Here is a 16,382-nt window from a genome sequence, read left to right on the forward strand (position 1 = left end):
ATAGTTGGTAGACTACAGTAAGTCATCTTGTGACATCGTTGGTAGACTACAGTAAGTCATCTAGTAACATAGTTGGTAGACTACAGTAAGTCATCTTGTAACATCTTGTAACATAGTTGGTAGGCTACAGTAAGTCATCTTGTAACATCGTTGGTAGACTACAGTAAGTCATCTAGTAACAGTTGGTAGAGTACAGTAAGTCATCTTGTAACATAGTAGGTAGACTACAGTAAGTCATCTTGTAACATCTTGTAACATCGTTGGTAGACTACAGTAAGTCATCTTGTAACATCGTTGGTTGACTACAGTAAGTCATCTTGTAACATCGTTGGTAGACTACAGTAAGTCATCTAGTAACATAGTTGGTAGACTACAGTAAGTCATCTTGTAACATCTTGTAACATAGTTGGTAGGCTACAGTAAGTCATCTTGTAACATCGTTGGTTGACTACAGTAAGTCATCTTGTAACATCGTTGGTAGACTACAGTAAGTCATCTAGTAACATAGTTGGTAGACTACAGTAAGTCATCTTGTAACATCTTGTAACATAGTTGGTAGGCTACAGTAAGTCATCTTGTAACATCTTGTAACATAGTTGGTAGGCTACAGTAAGTCATCTTGTCACATCGTTGGTAGACTACAGTAAGTCATCTTGTAACATAGTTGGTAGTGTACAGTAAGTCATCTTGTGACATCGTTGTTAGGCTACAGTAAGTCATCTTGTAACATCTTGTAACATCGTTGGTAGGCTACAGTAAGTCATCTTGTGACATCGTTGGTAGACTACAGTAAGTCATCTTGTAACATCGTTGGTTGACTAAAGTAAGTCATCTTGTAACATCGTTGGTTGACTACAGTTAGTCATCTTGTAACATCGTTGGTAGGCTACAGTAAGTAATCTTGTAACATCTTGTAACATCGTTGGTAGACTACAGTAAGTCATCTTGTAACATCGTTGGTAGGCTACAGTAAGTCATCTTATAACATCGTTGGTAGACTACAGTAAGTCATCTTGTAACATTGTTGGTAGACTACAGTAAGTCATCTTGTAACATCGTTGGTAGGCTACAGTAAGTCATCTTATAACATAGTTGGTAGACTACAGTAAGTCATCTTGTAACATCGTTGGTAGACTACAGTAGGTAATCTTGTAACATCTTGTAACATCGTTGGTAGACTAAAGTAAGTCATCTTGTAACATCGTTGGTTGACTACAGTAAGTCATCTTGTAACATAGTTGGTTGACTACAGTAAGTCATCTTGTAACATCGTTGGTTGACTACAGTAAGTAATCTTGTAACATAGTTGGTTGACTACAGTAAGTCATCTTGTAACATCGTTGGTTGACTACAGTAAGTAATCTTGTAACATAGTTGGTTGACTACAGTAAGTCATCTTGTAACATCGTTGGTTGACTACAGTAAGTCATCTTGTAACATCGTTGGTAGACTACAGTAAGTCATCTTGTCACATAGTTGGTTGACTACAGTAAGTCATCTTGTAACATCGTTGGTTGACTACAGTAAGTAATCTTGTAACATAGTTGGTTGACTACAGTAAGTCATCTTGTAACATCGTTGGTAGACTACAGTAGGTAATCTTGTAACATCTTGTAACATCGTTGGTAGACTACAGTAAGTCATCTTGTAACATCGTTGGTTGACTAAAGTAAGTCATCTTGTAACATCGTTGGTAGACTACAGTAAGTCATCTTGTAACATTGTTGGTAGACTACAGTAAGTCATCTTGTAACATCGTTGGTAGACTACAGTAAGTCATCTTGTAACATTGTTGGTAGACTACAGTAAGTCATCTTGTAACATCGTTGGTAGACTACAGTAAGTCATCTTGTCACATCGTTGGTAGACTACAGTAAGTCATCTTGTAACATCGTTGGTAGACTACAGTAAGTCATCTAGTAACATAGTTGGTAGGCTACAGTAAGTCATCTTGTAACATCGTTGGTAGACTACAGTAAGTCATCTTGTGACATCGTTGGTAGGCTACAGTAAGTCATCTAGTAACATCGTTGGTAGACTACAGTAAGTCATCTTGTCACATCGTTGGTAGACTACAGTAAGTAATCTTGTAACATTGTTGGTAGACTACAGTAAGTCATCTTGTCACATCGTTGGTAGACTACAGTAAGTCATCTTGTCACATCGTTGGTAGACTACAGTAAGTCATCTTGTCACATAGTTGGTAGGCTACAGTAAGTCATCTTCCGAGTGACAGAGGGCTTTGCAAAGGAACTTTGTTGACATTTTTGTGGGACTGGAAAAACAACGCCCAGAACATTTAATAACGTTATTAACCAGTTCCCATACTTTTAAAATATTGGTTCCGTTTACAGAACAGTATATATCAGGTGCTATCCACCTGTAGAGCGTGTGTGTGCGTTTACCTGACAGGGTGTGGCTTAAAGACGGCGTGTCCCGTAGGGTCAGTGTTGTTCAGTGCATCCTCCAACAGTCTAGAGATGACCTCCCTGGCAGGACTCTGTTCTGAAGAGGAACACACTGGGTTCTTCAGGTCTTGAAGCAGCACCAGGTACTTACTCTCAACCTGACACACTTTAGCCTCCAACGCCACATACTGGAACCCAGAGAGACGCACACAGAGAGGAGAAGAGAGAGAGAGGAGAGAGAGAGCGAGAGCAAGAGATAAACATAGTGAGCAATGTTGACAGGGCATGAGGGCAGCAGCTGAGGTTAGAGCTGCACTGACTTCTTCCTGGTTGTACACCCACACACCAACCAATTAAAACCATCCACACACCAACCAATTAAAACCATCCACACACCAACCAATTAAAACCAACCTCAGAACCAAACCAGTAGTCCTGTACCCCAGTAGTACACCAACAGCACTAAACCAGTAGTCCTGTACCCCAGTAGTACACACCAACAGCACTAAACCAGTAGTCCTGTACCCCAGTAGTACACACCAGCAGCACTAAACCAGTAGTCCTGTACCCCAGTAGTACACACCAACAGCACTAAACCAGTAGTCCTGTACCCCAGTAGTACACACCAACAGCACTAAACCAGTAGTCCTGTACCCCAGTAGTACACACCAGCAGCACTAAACCAGTAGTCCTGTACCCCAGTAGTAGACACCAACAGCACCAAACCAGTAGTCCTGTACCCCAGTAGTACACCAACAGCACCAAACCAGTAGTCCTGTACCCCAGTAGTAGACACCAACAGCACTAAACCAGTAGTCCTGTACCCCAGTAGAACACACCAACAGCACTAAACCAGTAGTCCTGTACCCCAGTAGTACACACCAACAGCACTAAACCAGTAGTCCTGTACCCCAGTAGTACACACCAACAGCACCAAACCAGTAGTACACACCAACAGCACCAAACCAGTAGTCCTGTACCCCAGTAGTACACACCAACAGCACCAAACCAGTAGTACACACCAACAGCACCAAACCAGTAGTACACACCAACAGCACCAAACCAGTAGTCCTGTACCCCAGTAGTACACACCAACAGCACCAAACCAGTAGTCCTGTACCCCAGTAGTAGACACCAACAGCACTAAACCAGTAGTCCTGTACCCCAGTAGAACACACCAACAGCACTAAACCAGTAGTCCTGTACCCCAGTAGTACACACCAACAGCACTAAACCAGTAGTCCTGTACCCCAGTAGTACACACCAACAGCACCAAACCAGTAGTACACACCAACAGCACCAAACCAGTAGTACACACCAACAGCACCAAACCAGTAGTACACACCAACAGCACCAAACCAGTAGTCCTGCAGCCCAGTAGTACACACCAACAGCACTAAACCAGTAGTCCTGTACCCCAGTAGTACACACCAACAGCACCAAACCAGTAGTCCTGCAGCCCAGTAGTACACACCAACAGCACTAAACCAGTAGTCCTGTACCCCAGTAGTACACACCAACAGCACCAAACCAGTAGTCCTGTACCCCAGTAGTACACACCAACAGCACCAAACCAGTAGTCCTGTACCCCAGTAGTACACACCAACAGCACCAAACCAGTAGTCCTGCAGCCCAGTAGTACACACCAACAGCACCAAACCAGTAGTCCTGTACCCCAGTAGTACACACCAACAGCACCAAACCAGTAGTCCTGTACCCCAGTAGTACACCAACAGCACCAAACCAGTAGTCCTGTACCCCAGTAGTACACCAACAGCACCAAACCAGTAGTCCTGCAGCCCAGTAGTACACACCAACAGCACCAAACCAGTAGTCCTGTAACCCAGTAGTACACACCAACAGCACCAAACCAGTAGTACACAGCAACAGCACCAAACCAGTAGTCATGCACCCCAGTAGTACACAGCAACAGCACCAAACCAGTAGTCCTGTACCCCAGTAGTACACACCAACAGCACTAAACCAGTAGTCCTGTACCCCAGTAGTACACAAACAGCACCAAACCAGTAGTCCTGTACCCCAGTAGTACACACCAACAGCACCAAACCAGTAGTCCTGTACCCCAGTAGTACACACCAACAGCACCAAACCAGTAGTCCTGTACCCCAGTAGTACACACCAACAGCACCAAACCAGTAGTACACACCAACAGCACCAAACCAGTAGTCCTGTACCCCAGTAGTACACACCAACAGCACCAAACCAGTAGTCCTGTACCCCAGTAGTACACATCAACAGCACCAAACCAGTAGTCCTGTACCCCAGTAGTACACACCAACAGCACTAAACCAGTAGTCCTGTACCCCAGTAGAACACACCAACAGCACTAAACCAGTAGTCATGTACCCCAGTAGTACACACCAACAGCACCAAACCAGTAGTCCTGTACCCCAGTAGTACACATCAACAGCACCAAACCAGTAGTACACACCAACAGCACCAAACCAGTAGTCCTGTACCCCAGTAGTACACACCAACAGCACCAAACCAGTAGTCCTGCAGCCCAGTAGTACACACCAACAGCACCAAACCAGTAGTCCTGTACCCCAGTAGTACACACCAACAGCACCAAACCAGTAGTCCTGTACCCCAGTAGTACACACCAACAGCACCAAACCAGTAGTCCTGTACCCCAGTAGTACACCAACAGCACCAAACCAGTAGTCCTGTACCCCAGTAGTACACCAACAGCACCAAACCAGTAGTCCTGTACCCCAGTAGTACACCAACAGCACTAAACCAGTAGTCCTGTACCCCAGTAGTACACACCAACAGCACCAAACCAGTAGTCCTGTAACCCAGTAGTACACACCAACAGCACCAAACCAGTAGTACACAGCAACAGCACCAAACCAGTAGTCATGCACCCCAGTAGTACACAGCAACAGCACCAAACCAGTAGTCCTGTACCCCAGTAGTACACACCAACAGCACTAAACCAGTAGTCCTGTACCCCAGTAGTACACAAACAGCACCAAACCAGTAGTCCTGTACCCCAGTAGTACACACCAACAGCACCAAACCAGTAGTCCTGTACCCCAGTAGTACACACCAACAGCACCAAACCAGTAGTCCTGTACCCCAGTAGTACACACCAACAGCACCAAACCAGTAGTCCTGTACCCCAGTAGTACACACCAACAGCACCAAACCAGTAGTCCTGTACCCCAGTAGTACACACCAACAGCACTAAACCAGTAGTCCTGCAGCCCAGTAGTACACACCAACAGCACCAAACCAGTAGTCCTGTACCCCAGTAGTACACACCAACAGCACCAAACCAGTAGTCCTGCAGCCCAGTAGTACACACCAACAGCACCAAACCAGTAGTCCTGTACCCCAGTAGTACACACCAACAGCACCAAACCAGTAGTCCTGTACCCCAGTAGTACACACCAACAGCACCAAACCAGTAGTCATGTACCCCAGTAGTACACACCAACAGCACCAAACCAGTAGTCCTGTACCCCAGTAGTACACACCAACAGCACTAAACCAGTAGTCCTGTACCCCAGTAGTACACACCAACAGCACCAAACCAGTAGTACACACCAACAGCACCAAACCAGTAGTCCTGTAACCCAGTAGTACACACCAACAGCACCAAACCAGTAGTACACACCAACAGCACTAAACCAGTAGTCCTGTACCCCAGTAGTACACACCAACAGCACCAAACCAGTAGTACACACCAACAGCACCAAACCAGTAGTCCTGTAACCCAGTAGTACACACCAACAGCACCAAACCAGTAGTCCTGTACCCCAGTAGTACACACCAACAGCACCAAACCAGTAGTCCTGTACCCCAGTAGTACACACCAACAGAACCAAACCAGTAGTCCTGTACCCCAGTAGTACACACCAACAGCACTAAACCAGTAGTCCTGTACCCCAGTAGTACACACCAACAGCACCAAACCAGTAGTACACACAAACAGCACCAAACCAGTAGTCCTGTACCCCAGTAGTACACACCAACAGCACTAAACCAGTAGTCCTGTACCCCAGTAGTACACACCAACAGCACCAAACCAGTAGTCCTGTACCCCAGTAGTACACACCAACAGCACCAAACCAGTAGTCCTGTACCCCAGTAGTACACACCAACAGCACTAAACCAGTAGTCCTGTACCCCAGTAGTACACACCAACAGCACCAAACCAGTAGTGCACACCAACAGCACCAAACCAGTAGTCCTGTACCCCAGTAGTACACACCAACAGCACCAAACCAGTAGTCCTGTACCCCAGTAGTACACACCAACAGCACCAAACCAGTAGTCCTGTACCCCAGTAGTACACACCAACAGCACCAAACCAGTAGTCCTGTACCCCAGTAGTACACACCAACAGCACCAAACCAGTAGTCCTGTACCCCAGTAGTACACACCAACAGCACCAAACCAGTAGTCCTGTACCCCAGTAGTACACACCAACAGCACTAAACCAGTAGTCCTGTACCCCAGTAGTACACACCAACAGCACCAAACCAGTAGTCCTGTACCCCAGTAGTACACATCAACAGCACTAAACCAGTAGTCCTGTACCCCAGTAGTACACACCAACAGCACTAAACCAGTAGTCATGTACCCCAGTAGTACACACCAACAGCACCAAACCAGTAGTACACACCAACAGCACCAAACCAGTAGTACACACCAACAGCACCAAACCAGTAGTACACACCAACAGCACCAAACCAGTAGTCCTGTAACCCAGTAGTACACACCAACAGCACCAAACCAGTAGTCCTGTACCCCAGTAGTACACACCAACAGCACCAAACCAGTAGTCCTGTAACCCAGTAGTACACACCAACAGCACCAAACCAGTAGTACACACCAACAGCACCAAACCAGTAGTCCTGTACCCCAGTAGTACACACCAACAGCACCAAACCAGTAGTCCTGTAACCCAGTAGTACACACCAACAGCACCAAACCAGTAGTACACACCAACAGCACCAAACCAGTAGTCCTGTAACCCAGTAGTACACCAACAGCACCAAACCAGTAGTCCTGTACCCCAGTAGTACACACCAACAGAACCAAACCAGTAGTCCTGTAACCCAGTAGTACACCAACAGCACCAAACCAGTAGTCCTGTACCCCAGTAGTACACACCAACAGCACCAAACCAGTAGTCCTGTACCCCAGTAGTACACCAACAGCACCAAACCAGTAGTCCTGCAGCCCAGTAGTACACACCAACAGCACCAAACCAGTAGTCCTGTACCCCAGTAGTACACACCAACAGCACTAAACCAGTAGTCCTGTACCCCAGTAGTACACACCAACAGCACCAAACCAGTAGTCCTGTACCCCAGTAGTACACATCAACAGCACTAAACCAGTAGTCCTGTACCCCAGTAGTACACACCAACAGCACCAAACCAGTAGTCCTGTACCCCAGTAGTACACCAACAGCACCAAACCAGTAGTCCTGCAGCCCAGTAGTACCTTAACCTCCAGAGATCGCTCCCTGGCCTCAGCGTTCCTTAGTAGAATAGTCAGCTCCAGGATCTCCTTATTCAGGAACTTGTTCTGGGATTTATAGCCTTGAACACTGTCCTGAAATGGAAATACCATTAAATAAGCATCATAAAAACTGTCATAACATGAGAAATAGGATATTAGCTGTGTTCAGTTGAGTTATTAGTGTGTGGTTCTTCACATTTAAACAAGACCCCCCCACCAGAGTTCGTACTGTGTGTTTCTGACCCAACACCCCCCCAAAGTTATTACTGTGTGGTTCTGACCCAACACCCCCACCAGAGTTATTACTGTGTGGTTCTGACCCAACACCCCCACCAGAGTTATTACTGTGTGGTTCTGACCCAACCCCCCCACCAGAGTTATTACTGTGTGGTTCTGACCCAACCCCCCACCAGAGTTATTACTGTGTGGTTCTGACCCAACACCCCCACCAGAGTTATTACTGTGTGGTTCTGACCCAACCCCCCCACCAGAGTTATTACTGTGTGGTTCTGACCCAACCCCCCCACCAGAGTTATTACTGTGTGGTTCTGACCCAACCCCCACACATTAATTATTACAGTGTGGTTCTGACCCCCCCCAGCCCGGTTTGTACCTTAAGATTGTTTATCTCCTGTTGCTGGCTGGCGGGGGGTGGAGCTGAGCTGCAGTCCTGCAGCAGGGGGGTGGTCCCGTCTGCTCCCTGGGGGGGTGTCTGGGACAGTTTAATGATGACCTCATCTTTGGCCTGGATGGTCTCCATCAGCATGCTCAGCTGCTCATTGATCTCCCCAACCTATAAGGTAACCACAATATTAACCCTAACCTAGAGGATAACCACAATATTAACCCTAACCTAGAGGATAACCACAATATTAACCCGAACCCCACCTAGAGGATAACCACAATATTAACGCTAACCTAGAGGATAACCACAATATTAACCCTAACCCCACCTAGAGGATAACCACAATATTAACCCTAACCCCACCTAGAGGATAACCACAATATTAACCCTAACCTAGAGGATAACCACAATAATAACCCTAACCTAGAGGATAACCACAATATTAACCCTAACCTAGAGGATAACCACAATATTAACCCTAACCGAGAGCAATATTAACCCTAACCAACAATGTAACCACAATAATAACCCTAACCTAGAAGGTAACCACAATAATAACCCTAACCTAGAAGGAAACCACAATATTAACCCTAACCTAGAAGGTAACCACAATAATAACCCTAACCTAGAGGATAACCACAATATTAACCCTAACCTAGAGGATAACCACAATATTAACCCTAACCGAGAGCAATATTAACCCTAACCTAGAAGGTAACCACAATAATAACCCTAAAATAGAGGATAACCACAATAATAACCCTAACCTAGAATGTAACCACAATATTAACCCTAACCTAGAAGGTAACCACAATAATAACCCTAACCTAGAAGGTAACCACAATATTAACCCTAACCCCACCTAGAGGATAACCACAATATTAACCCTAACCCCACCTAGAGGATAACCACAATAATAACCCTAACCTAGAAGGAAACCACAATATTAACCCTAACCTAGAAGGTAACCACAATAATAACCCTAACCTAGAGGATAACCACAATATTAACCCTAACCTAGAGGATAACCACAATATTAACCCTAACCGAGAGCAATATTAACCCTAACCTAGAAGGTAACCACAATAATAACCCTAAAATAGAGGATAACCACAATAATAACCCTAACCTAGAATGTAACCACAATATTAACCCTAACCTAGAAGGTAACCACAATAATAACCCTAACCTAGAAGGTAACCACAATATTAACCCTAACCCCACCTAGAGGATAACCACAATATTAACCCTAATCCCACCTAGAGGATAACCACAATAATAACCCTAACCTAGAGGATAACCACAATATTAACCCTAACCCCCCCTAGAGGATAACCACAATATTAACCCTAACCTAGAAGGTAACCACAATATTAACCCTAACCTAGAAGGTAACCACAATATTAACCCTAACCCCACCTAGAGGATAACCACAATATTAACCCTAACCCCACCTAGAGGATAACCACAATAATAACCCTAACCTAGAGGATAACCACAATATTAACCCTAACCCCCCCTAGAGGATAACCACAATATTAACCCTAACCTAGAGGATATCCACAATATTAACCCTAACCTAGAAGATAACCACAATATTAACCCTAACCTAGAGGATAACCACAATATTAACCCTAACCTAGAGGATAACCACAATAATAACCCTAACCCCACCTAGAGGATAACCACAATATTAACCCTAACCTAGAAGGTAACCACAATATTAACCCTAACCTAGAGGATAACCACAATATTAACCCTAACCCCACCTAGAGGATAACCACAATAATAACCCTAACCTAGAGGATACCCACAATATTAACCCTAACCTAGAGGATAACCACAATAATAACCCTAACCTAGAGGATAACCACAATATTAACCCTAACCCCACCTAGAGGATAACCACAATATTAACCCTAACCCCACCTAGAGGATAACCAATATTAACCCTAACCTAGAGGATAACCACAATATTAACCCTAACCTAGAAGATAACCACAATATTAACCCTACCCCCCATAGAGGATAACCACAATATTAACCCTAACCTAGAGGATAACCACAATATTAACCCTAACCTAGAGGATAACCACAATATTAACCCTAACCTAGAGGATAACCACAATAATAACCCTAACCCCACCTAGAGGATAACCACAATATTAACCCTAACCTAGAGGATAACCACAATATTAACCCTAACCCCACCTAGAGGATAACCACAATATTAACCCTAACCTAGAGGATAACCACAATATTAACCCTAACACCACCTAGAGGATAACCACAATATTAACCCTAACCTAGAGGATAACCACAATATTAACCCTAACACCACCTAGAGGATAACCACAATATTAACCCTAACCTAGAGGATAACCACAATATTAACCCTAACCCCACCTAGAGGATAACCACAATATTAACCCTAACCTAGAAGATAACCACAATATTAACCCTAACCTAGAGGATAACCACAATAATAACCCTAACCTAGAGGATAACCACAATATTAACCCTAACCCCACCTAGAGGATAACCACAATAATAACCCTAACCTAGAAGGTATCCACAATAATAACCCTAACCTAGAAGGTAACCACAATAATAACCCTAACCTCGAAGGTAACCACAATATTAACCCTAACCTAGAGGATAACCACAATATTAACCCTAACCCCCCCTAGAGGATAACCACAATATTAACCCTAACCCCACCTAGAGGATAACCACAATATTAACCATAACCTAGAGGATAACCACAATATTAACCATAACCTAGAGGATAACCACAATAATAACCCTAACCTAGAGGATAACCACAATATTAACCCTAACCCCCCCTAGAGGATAACCACAATAATAACCATAACCTACAGGATAAGCACAATATTAACCCTACCCCCCCTAGAGGATAACCACAATAATAACCCTAACCTAGAGGATAACCACAATATTAACCCTAACCTAGAGGATAACCACAATATTAACCCTAACCCCACCTAGAGGATAACCACAATATTAACCCTAACCTAGAGGATAACCACAATATTAACCCTACCCCCCCTAGAGGATAACCACAATATTAACCCTAACCTAGAGGATAACCACAATATTAACCCTAACCCCACCTAGAGGATAACCACAATATTAACCCCACCTAGAGGATAACCACAATATTAACCCTAACCCTAACCTAGAGGATAACCACAATATTAACCCTAACCTAGAGGATAACCACAATATTAACCCTACCCCTAACCTAGAGGATAACCACAATATTAACCCTACCCCTAACCTAGAGGATAACCACAATATTAACCCTACCCTAGAGCAATTATTCCTTGTTTGATTATAGATCCAACGGTGGTTACTGGTGAGAGTAGAGATGGGCTATATATATATATATATATATATATATATATATATATATATATATATATATGGACATCAGGCACTACTCTGAGGTGAGATGGGCTATATCCAGGGGATTGGGACAGGGTGACTGGGCCAGGGTGACTGGGCCAGGGTGACTGGGAGGACATCAGACACTACTCTGAGGTGAGATGGGCTATATCCAGGGGATTGGGACAGGGTGACTGGGCCAGGGTGACTGGGACAGGGTGACTGGGAGGACATCAGACACTACTCTGAGGTGAGATGGGCTATATCCAGGGGATTGGGACAGGGTGACTGGGAGGACATCAGACACTACTCTGAGGTGAGATGGGCTATATCCAGGGGATTGGGACAGGGTGACTGGGCCAGGGTGACTGGGAGGACATCAGACACTACTCTGAGGTGAGATGGGCTATATCCAGGGGATTGGGACAGGGTGACTGGGCCAGGGTGACTGGAAGGACATCAGACACTACTCTGAGGTGAGATGGGCTATATCCAGGGGATTGGGCCAGGGTGACTGGGCCAGGGTGACTGGGACAGGGTGACTGGGAGGACATCAGACACTACTCTGAGGTGAGATGGGCTATATCCAGGGGATTGGGACAGGGTGACTGGGAGGACATCAGACACTACTCTGAGGTGAGATGGGCTATATCCAGGGGTTTGGGACAGGGTGACTGGGCCAGGGTAACTGGGCCAGGATGACTAGGACAGGGTGACTGGGAGGACATCAGACACTACTCTGAGGTGAGATGGGCTATATCCAGGGGATTGGGACAGGGTGACTGGGCCAGGGTGACTGGGAGGACATCAGACACTACTCTGAGGTGAGATGGGCTATATCCAGGGGATTGGGACAGGGTGACTGGGCCAGGGTGACTGGGAGGACATCAGACACTACTCTGAGGTGAGATGGGCTATATCCAGGGGATGGGACAGGGTGACTGGGACAGGGTGACTGGGAGGACATCAGACACTACTCTGAGGTGAGATGGGCTATATCCAGGGGATTGGGACAGGGTGACTGGGCCAGGGTGACTGGGCCAGGGTGACTGGGACAGGGTGACTGGGAGGACATCAGACACTACTCTGAGGTGAGATGGGCTATATCCAGGGGATTGGGACAGGGTGATTGGGAGGACATCAGACACTACTCTGAGGTGAGATGGGCTATATCCAGGGGATTGGGACAGGGTGACTGGGCCAGGGTGACTGGGAGGACATCAGACACTACTCTGAGGTGAGATGGGCTATATCCAGGGGATTGGGACAGGGTGACTGGGACAGGGTGGCTGGGACGACATCAGACACTACTCTGAGGTGAGATGGGCTATATCCAGGGGATTGGGACAGGGTGACTGGGACAGGGTGACTGGGCCAGGGTGACTGGGAGGACATCAGACACTACTCTGAGGTGAGATGGGCTATATCCAGGGGATTGGGACAGGGTGACTGGGCCAGGGTGACTGGGCCAGGGTGACTGGGACAGGGTGACTGGGACAGGGTGACTGGGAGGACATCAGACACTACTCTGAGGTGAGATGGGCTATATCCAGGGGATTGGGACAGGGTGACTGGGAGGACATCAGACACTACTCTGAGGTGAGATGGGCTATATCCAGGGGATTGGGCCAGGGTGACTGGGCCAGGGTGACTGGGAGGACATCAGGCACTACTCTGAGGTGAGATGGGCTATATCCAGGGGATTGGGACAGGGTGACTGGGCCAGGGTGACTGGGCCAGGGTGACTGGGAGGACATCAGACACTACTCTGAGGTGAGATGGGCTATATCCAGGGGATTGGGACAGGGTGACTGGGCCAGGGTGACTGGGAGGACATCAGACACTACTCTGAGGTGAGATGGGCTATATCCAGGGGATTGGGACAGGGTGACTGGGACAGGGTGACTGGGAGGACATCAGACACTACTCTGATGTGAGATGGGCTATATCCAGGGGATTGGGACAGGGTGACTGGGCCAGGATGACTGGGAGGACATCAGACACTACTCTGAGGTGAGATGGGCTATATCCAGGGGATTGGGACAGGGTGACTGGGACAGGGTGGCTGGGACGACATCAGACACTACTCTGAGGTGAGATGGGTTATATACAGGGGATTGGGACAGCTTGTGGAAGGCAACCCAAAACTTTTGACCCAAGTTAAACATTGCTACCAAATACTAATTGTATGTATGTAAACTTCTGACCCACTGGGAATGTGATTAAACAAATAAAAGCTGAAATAAATCACTCTAATATTATTCTCACATTTCACATTCTTACAGTAAAGTGGTGATCCTAACTGACCTAAAACAGGGATTTTTTACTAGGATTAAATGTCAGGAATAGTGAAAAACTGAGTTTAAATGTATTTGGCTAAGGTGTATGTAGACTTCCAACTTCAACTATATGTGTGTGTATGGCGTCGATATGCATGTGTTGTGTGTGTGTGTGTGTGTGTGTGTGTGTGTGTGTGTGTGTGTGTGTGTGTGTGTGTGTGTGTGTGTGTGTGTGTGTGTGTGTGTGTGTGTGTGTGTGTGTGTGTGTGTGTGTGTGTGTGTGTGTGTGTGTGTGTTGGAGTGTCAGTGTCGTACGTGTGGTTAAGTTCAGTTAGTGTACATTGGGCAAGACAGTCAGGGCATAAAATAAGGGATTCATGTATTTTGATTAACTGTTCAGCAGTCTAATGGCTTGGTGGTAGAAGCTGTTCAGCAGTCTAATGGCTTGGGGGTAGAAGCTGTTCAGCAGTCTAATGGCTTGGGGGTAGAAGCTGTTCAGCAGTCTAATGGCTTGGGGGTAGAAGCTGTTCAGCAGTCTAATGGCTTGGGGGTAGAAGCTGTTCAGCAGTCTAATGGCTTGGGGGTAGAAGCTGTTCAGCAGTCGTATGGCTTGGTGGTAGAAGCTGTTCAGCAGTCTAATGGCTTGGTGGTAGAAGCTGTTCAGCAGTCTAATGGCTTGGGGGTAGAAGCTGTTCAGCAGTCTAATGGCTTGGGGGTAGAAGCTGTTCAGCAGTCTAATGGCTTGGTGGTAGAAGCTGTTCAGCAGTCGTATGGCTTGGTGGTAGAAGCTGTTCAGCAGTGGTATGGCTTGGTGGTAGAAGCTGTTCAGCAGTCTGATGGCTTGGTGGTAGAAGCTGTTCAGCAGTCGTATGGCTTGGTGGTAGAAGCTGTTCAGCAGTCGTATGGCTTGGTGGTAGAAGCTGTTCAGCAGTCTAATGGCTTGGTGGTAGAAGCTGTTCAGCAGTCTAATGGCTTGGTGGTAGAAGCTGTTCAGCAGTCTAATGGCTTGGTGGTAGAAGCTGTTCAGCAGTCTAATGGCTTGGTGGTAGAAGCTGTTCAGCAGTCTAATGGCTTGGTGGTAGAAGCTGTTCAGCAGTCGTATGGCTTGGTGGTAGAAGCTGTTCAGCAGTCTAATGGCTTGGTGGTAGAAGCTGTTCAGCAGTCTAATGGCTTGGTGGTAGAAGCTGTTCAGCAGTCTAATGGCTTGGTGGTAGAAGCTGTCAAATCAAATCAAATTTTATTTGTCACATACACATGGCAGATGTTAAATGCGAGTGTAGCGAAATGCTTGTGCTTCTAGTTCCGACAATGCAGTGATAACCAACAAGTAATCTAACTAACAATTCCAAAACTACTGTCTTATACACAGTGTAAGGGGATATGAATATGTACATAAGGATATATGAATGAGTGATGGTACAGAGCAGCATACAGTAGATGGTATCGAGTACAGTATATACATATGAGATGAGTGTGTAGACAAAGTAAACAAAGTGGCATAGTTAAAGTGGCTAGTGATACATGTGTTACATAAGGATGCTGATTCAGCAGTACAGTATATACATGGCATATGAGATGAATAAGTAAGTAACATTATATAAGGTAGCATTGTTTAAAGTGGCTAGTGATATATTTACATAATTCCCATCAATTCCCATTATTAAAATGGTGGTTGGGTGTGTCATGACAGTGTAATGCCACTCACACTGTTAGTGGTGAAGCTGTTTAACAGTCTGATGGCTTTGAGATAGAAGCTGTTTTTCAGTCCCAGCTTTGATCCTGTACTGACCTGCCTTCTGGATGATAGCGGGGTGAACAGGCAGTGGTTCGGGTGGTTGATGTCCTTGATGATCTTTATGGCCTTCCTGTAACAACGGGTGGTGTAGGTGTCCTGGAGGGCAGGTAGTTTCAGCAGTCCTCACTACCCTCTGGCTTGGTGGTAGACCAGCTGATACAGCCAGGATGTCTCGATTGTGCATCTGTAGAAGTTTGTGAGGCTTTTGGTGAGAAGCTGTTCAGCAGTTGAATATGGCTTGGTGGTAGTCAGTGTGAGTCACCAATTCATGTCTGTGATGTGTATGCCGAGGAAGCTGTTCCATCGATGTGGATGGGGTGTTCCCTCTGCTGTTTCTGCAGTCCACAATCATCTCCTTAGTTTTGTTG

The 16,382-nt window shown here is 46.0% G+C and overlaps 1 protein-coding gene and 1 long non-coding RNA gene across 2 annotated transcripts in view; both read right to left on the reverse strand.

The window, feature by feature from the left end:
- The window catches only part of tbc1d2b (TBC1 domain family, member 2B), a 131,066-nt gene that overhangs the window by 19,272 nt on the left and 95,412 nt on the right, over positions 1-16,382 (reverse strand). Inside the window, exons 7-9 of the mRNA XM_052512427.1 lie at positions 8,521-8,700; positions 7,890-8,000; positions 2,406-2,596 (exon numbers count right to left, since the gene is read on the reverse strand). Coding sequence (XP_052368387.1) covers positions 2,406-2,596; positions 7,890-8,000; positions 8,521-8,700 — 482 coding nt within the window. The remainder of the gene's footprint in view (positions 1-2,405; positions 2,597-7,889; positions 8,001-8,520; positions 8,701-16,382) is intronic.
- Positions 8,707-11,018, reverse strand: LOC127926794 (uncharacterized). The gene is made up of 3 exons (XR_008125095.1): positions 10,614-11,018; positions 10,237-10,266; positions 8,707-10,111 (listed from the first exon to the last, which is right to left on the reverse strand). It is a non-coding gene; the product is annotated as an uncharacterized LOC127926794 (long non-coding RNA).

The sequence above is a fragment of the Oncorhynchus keta genome, unplaced genomic scaffold (assembly GCF_023373465.1).
Source record: "Oncorhynchus keta strain PuntledgeMale-10-30-2019 unplaced genomic scaffold, Oket_V2 Un_contig_833_pilon_pilon, whole genome shotgun sequence".
NCBI lineage: Eukaryota > Metazoa > Chordata > Actinopteri > Salmoniformes > Salmonidae > Oncorhynchus > Oncorhynchus keta.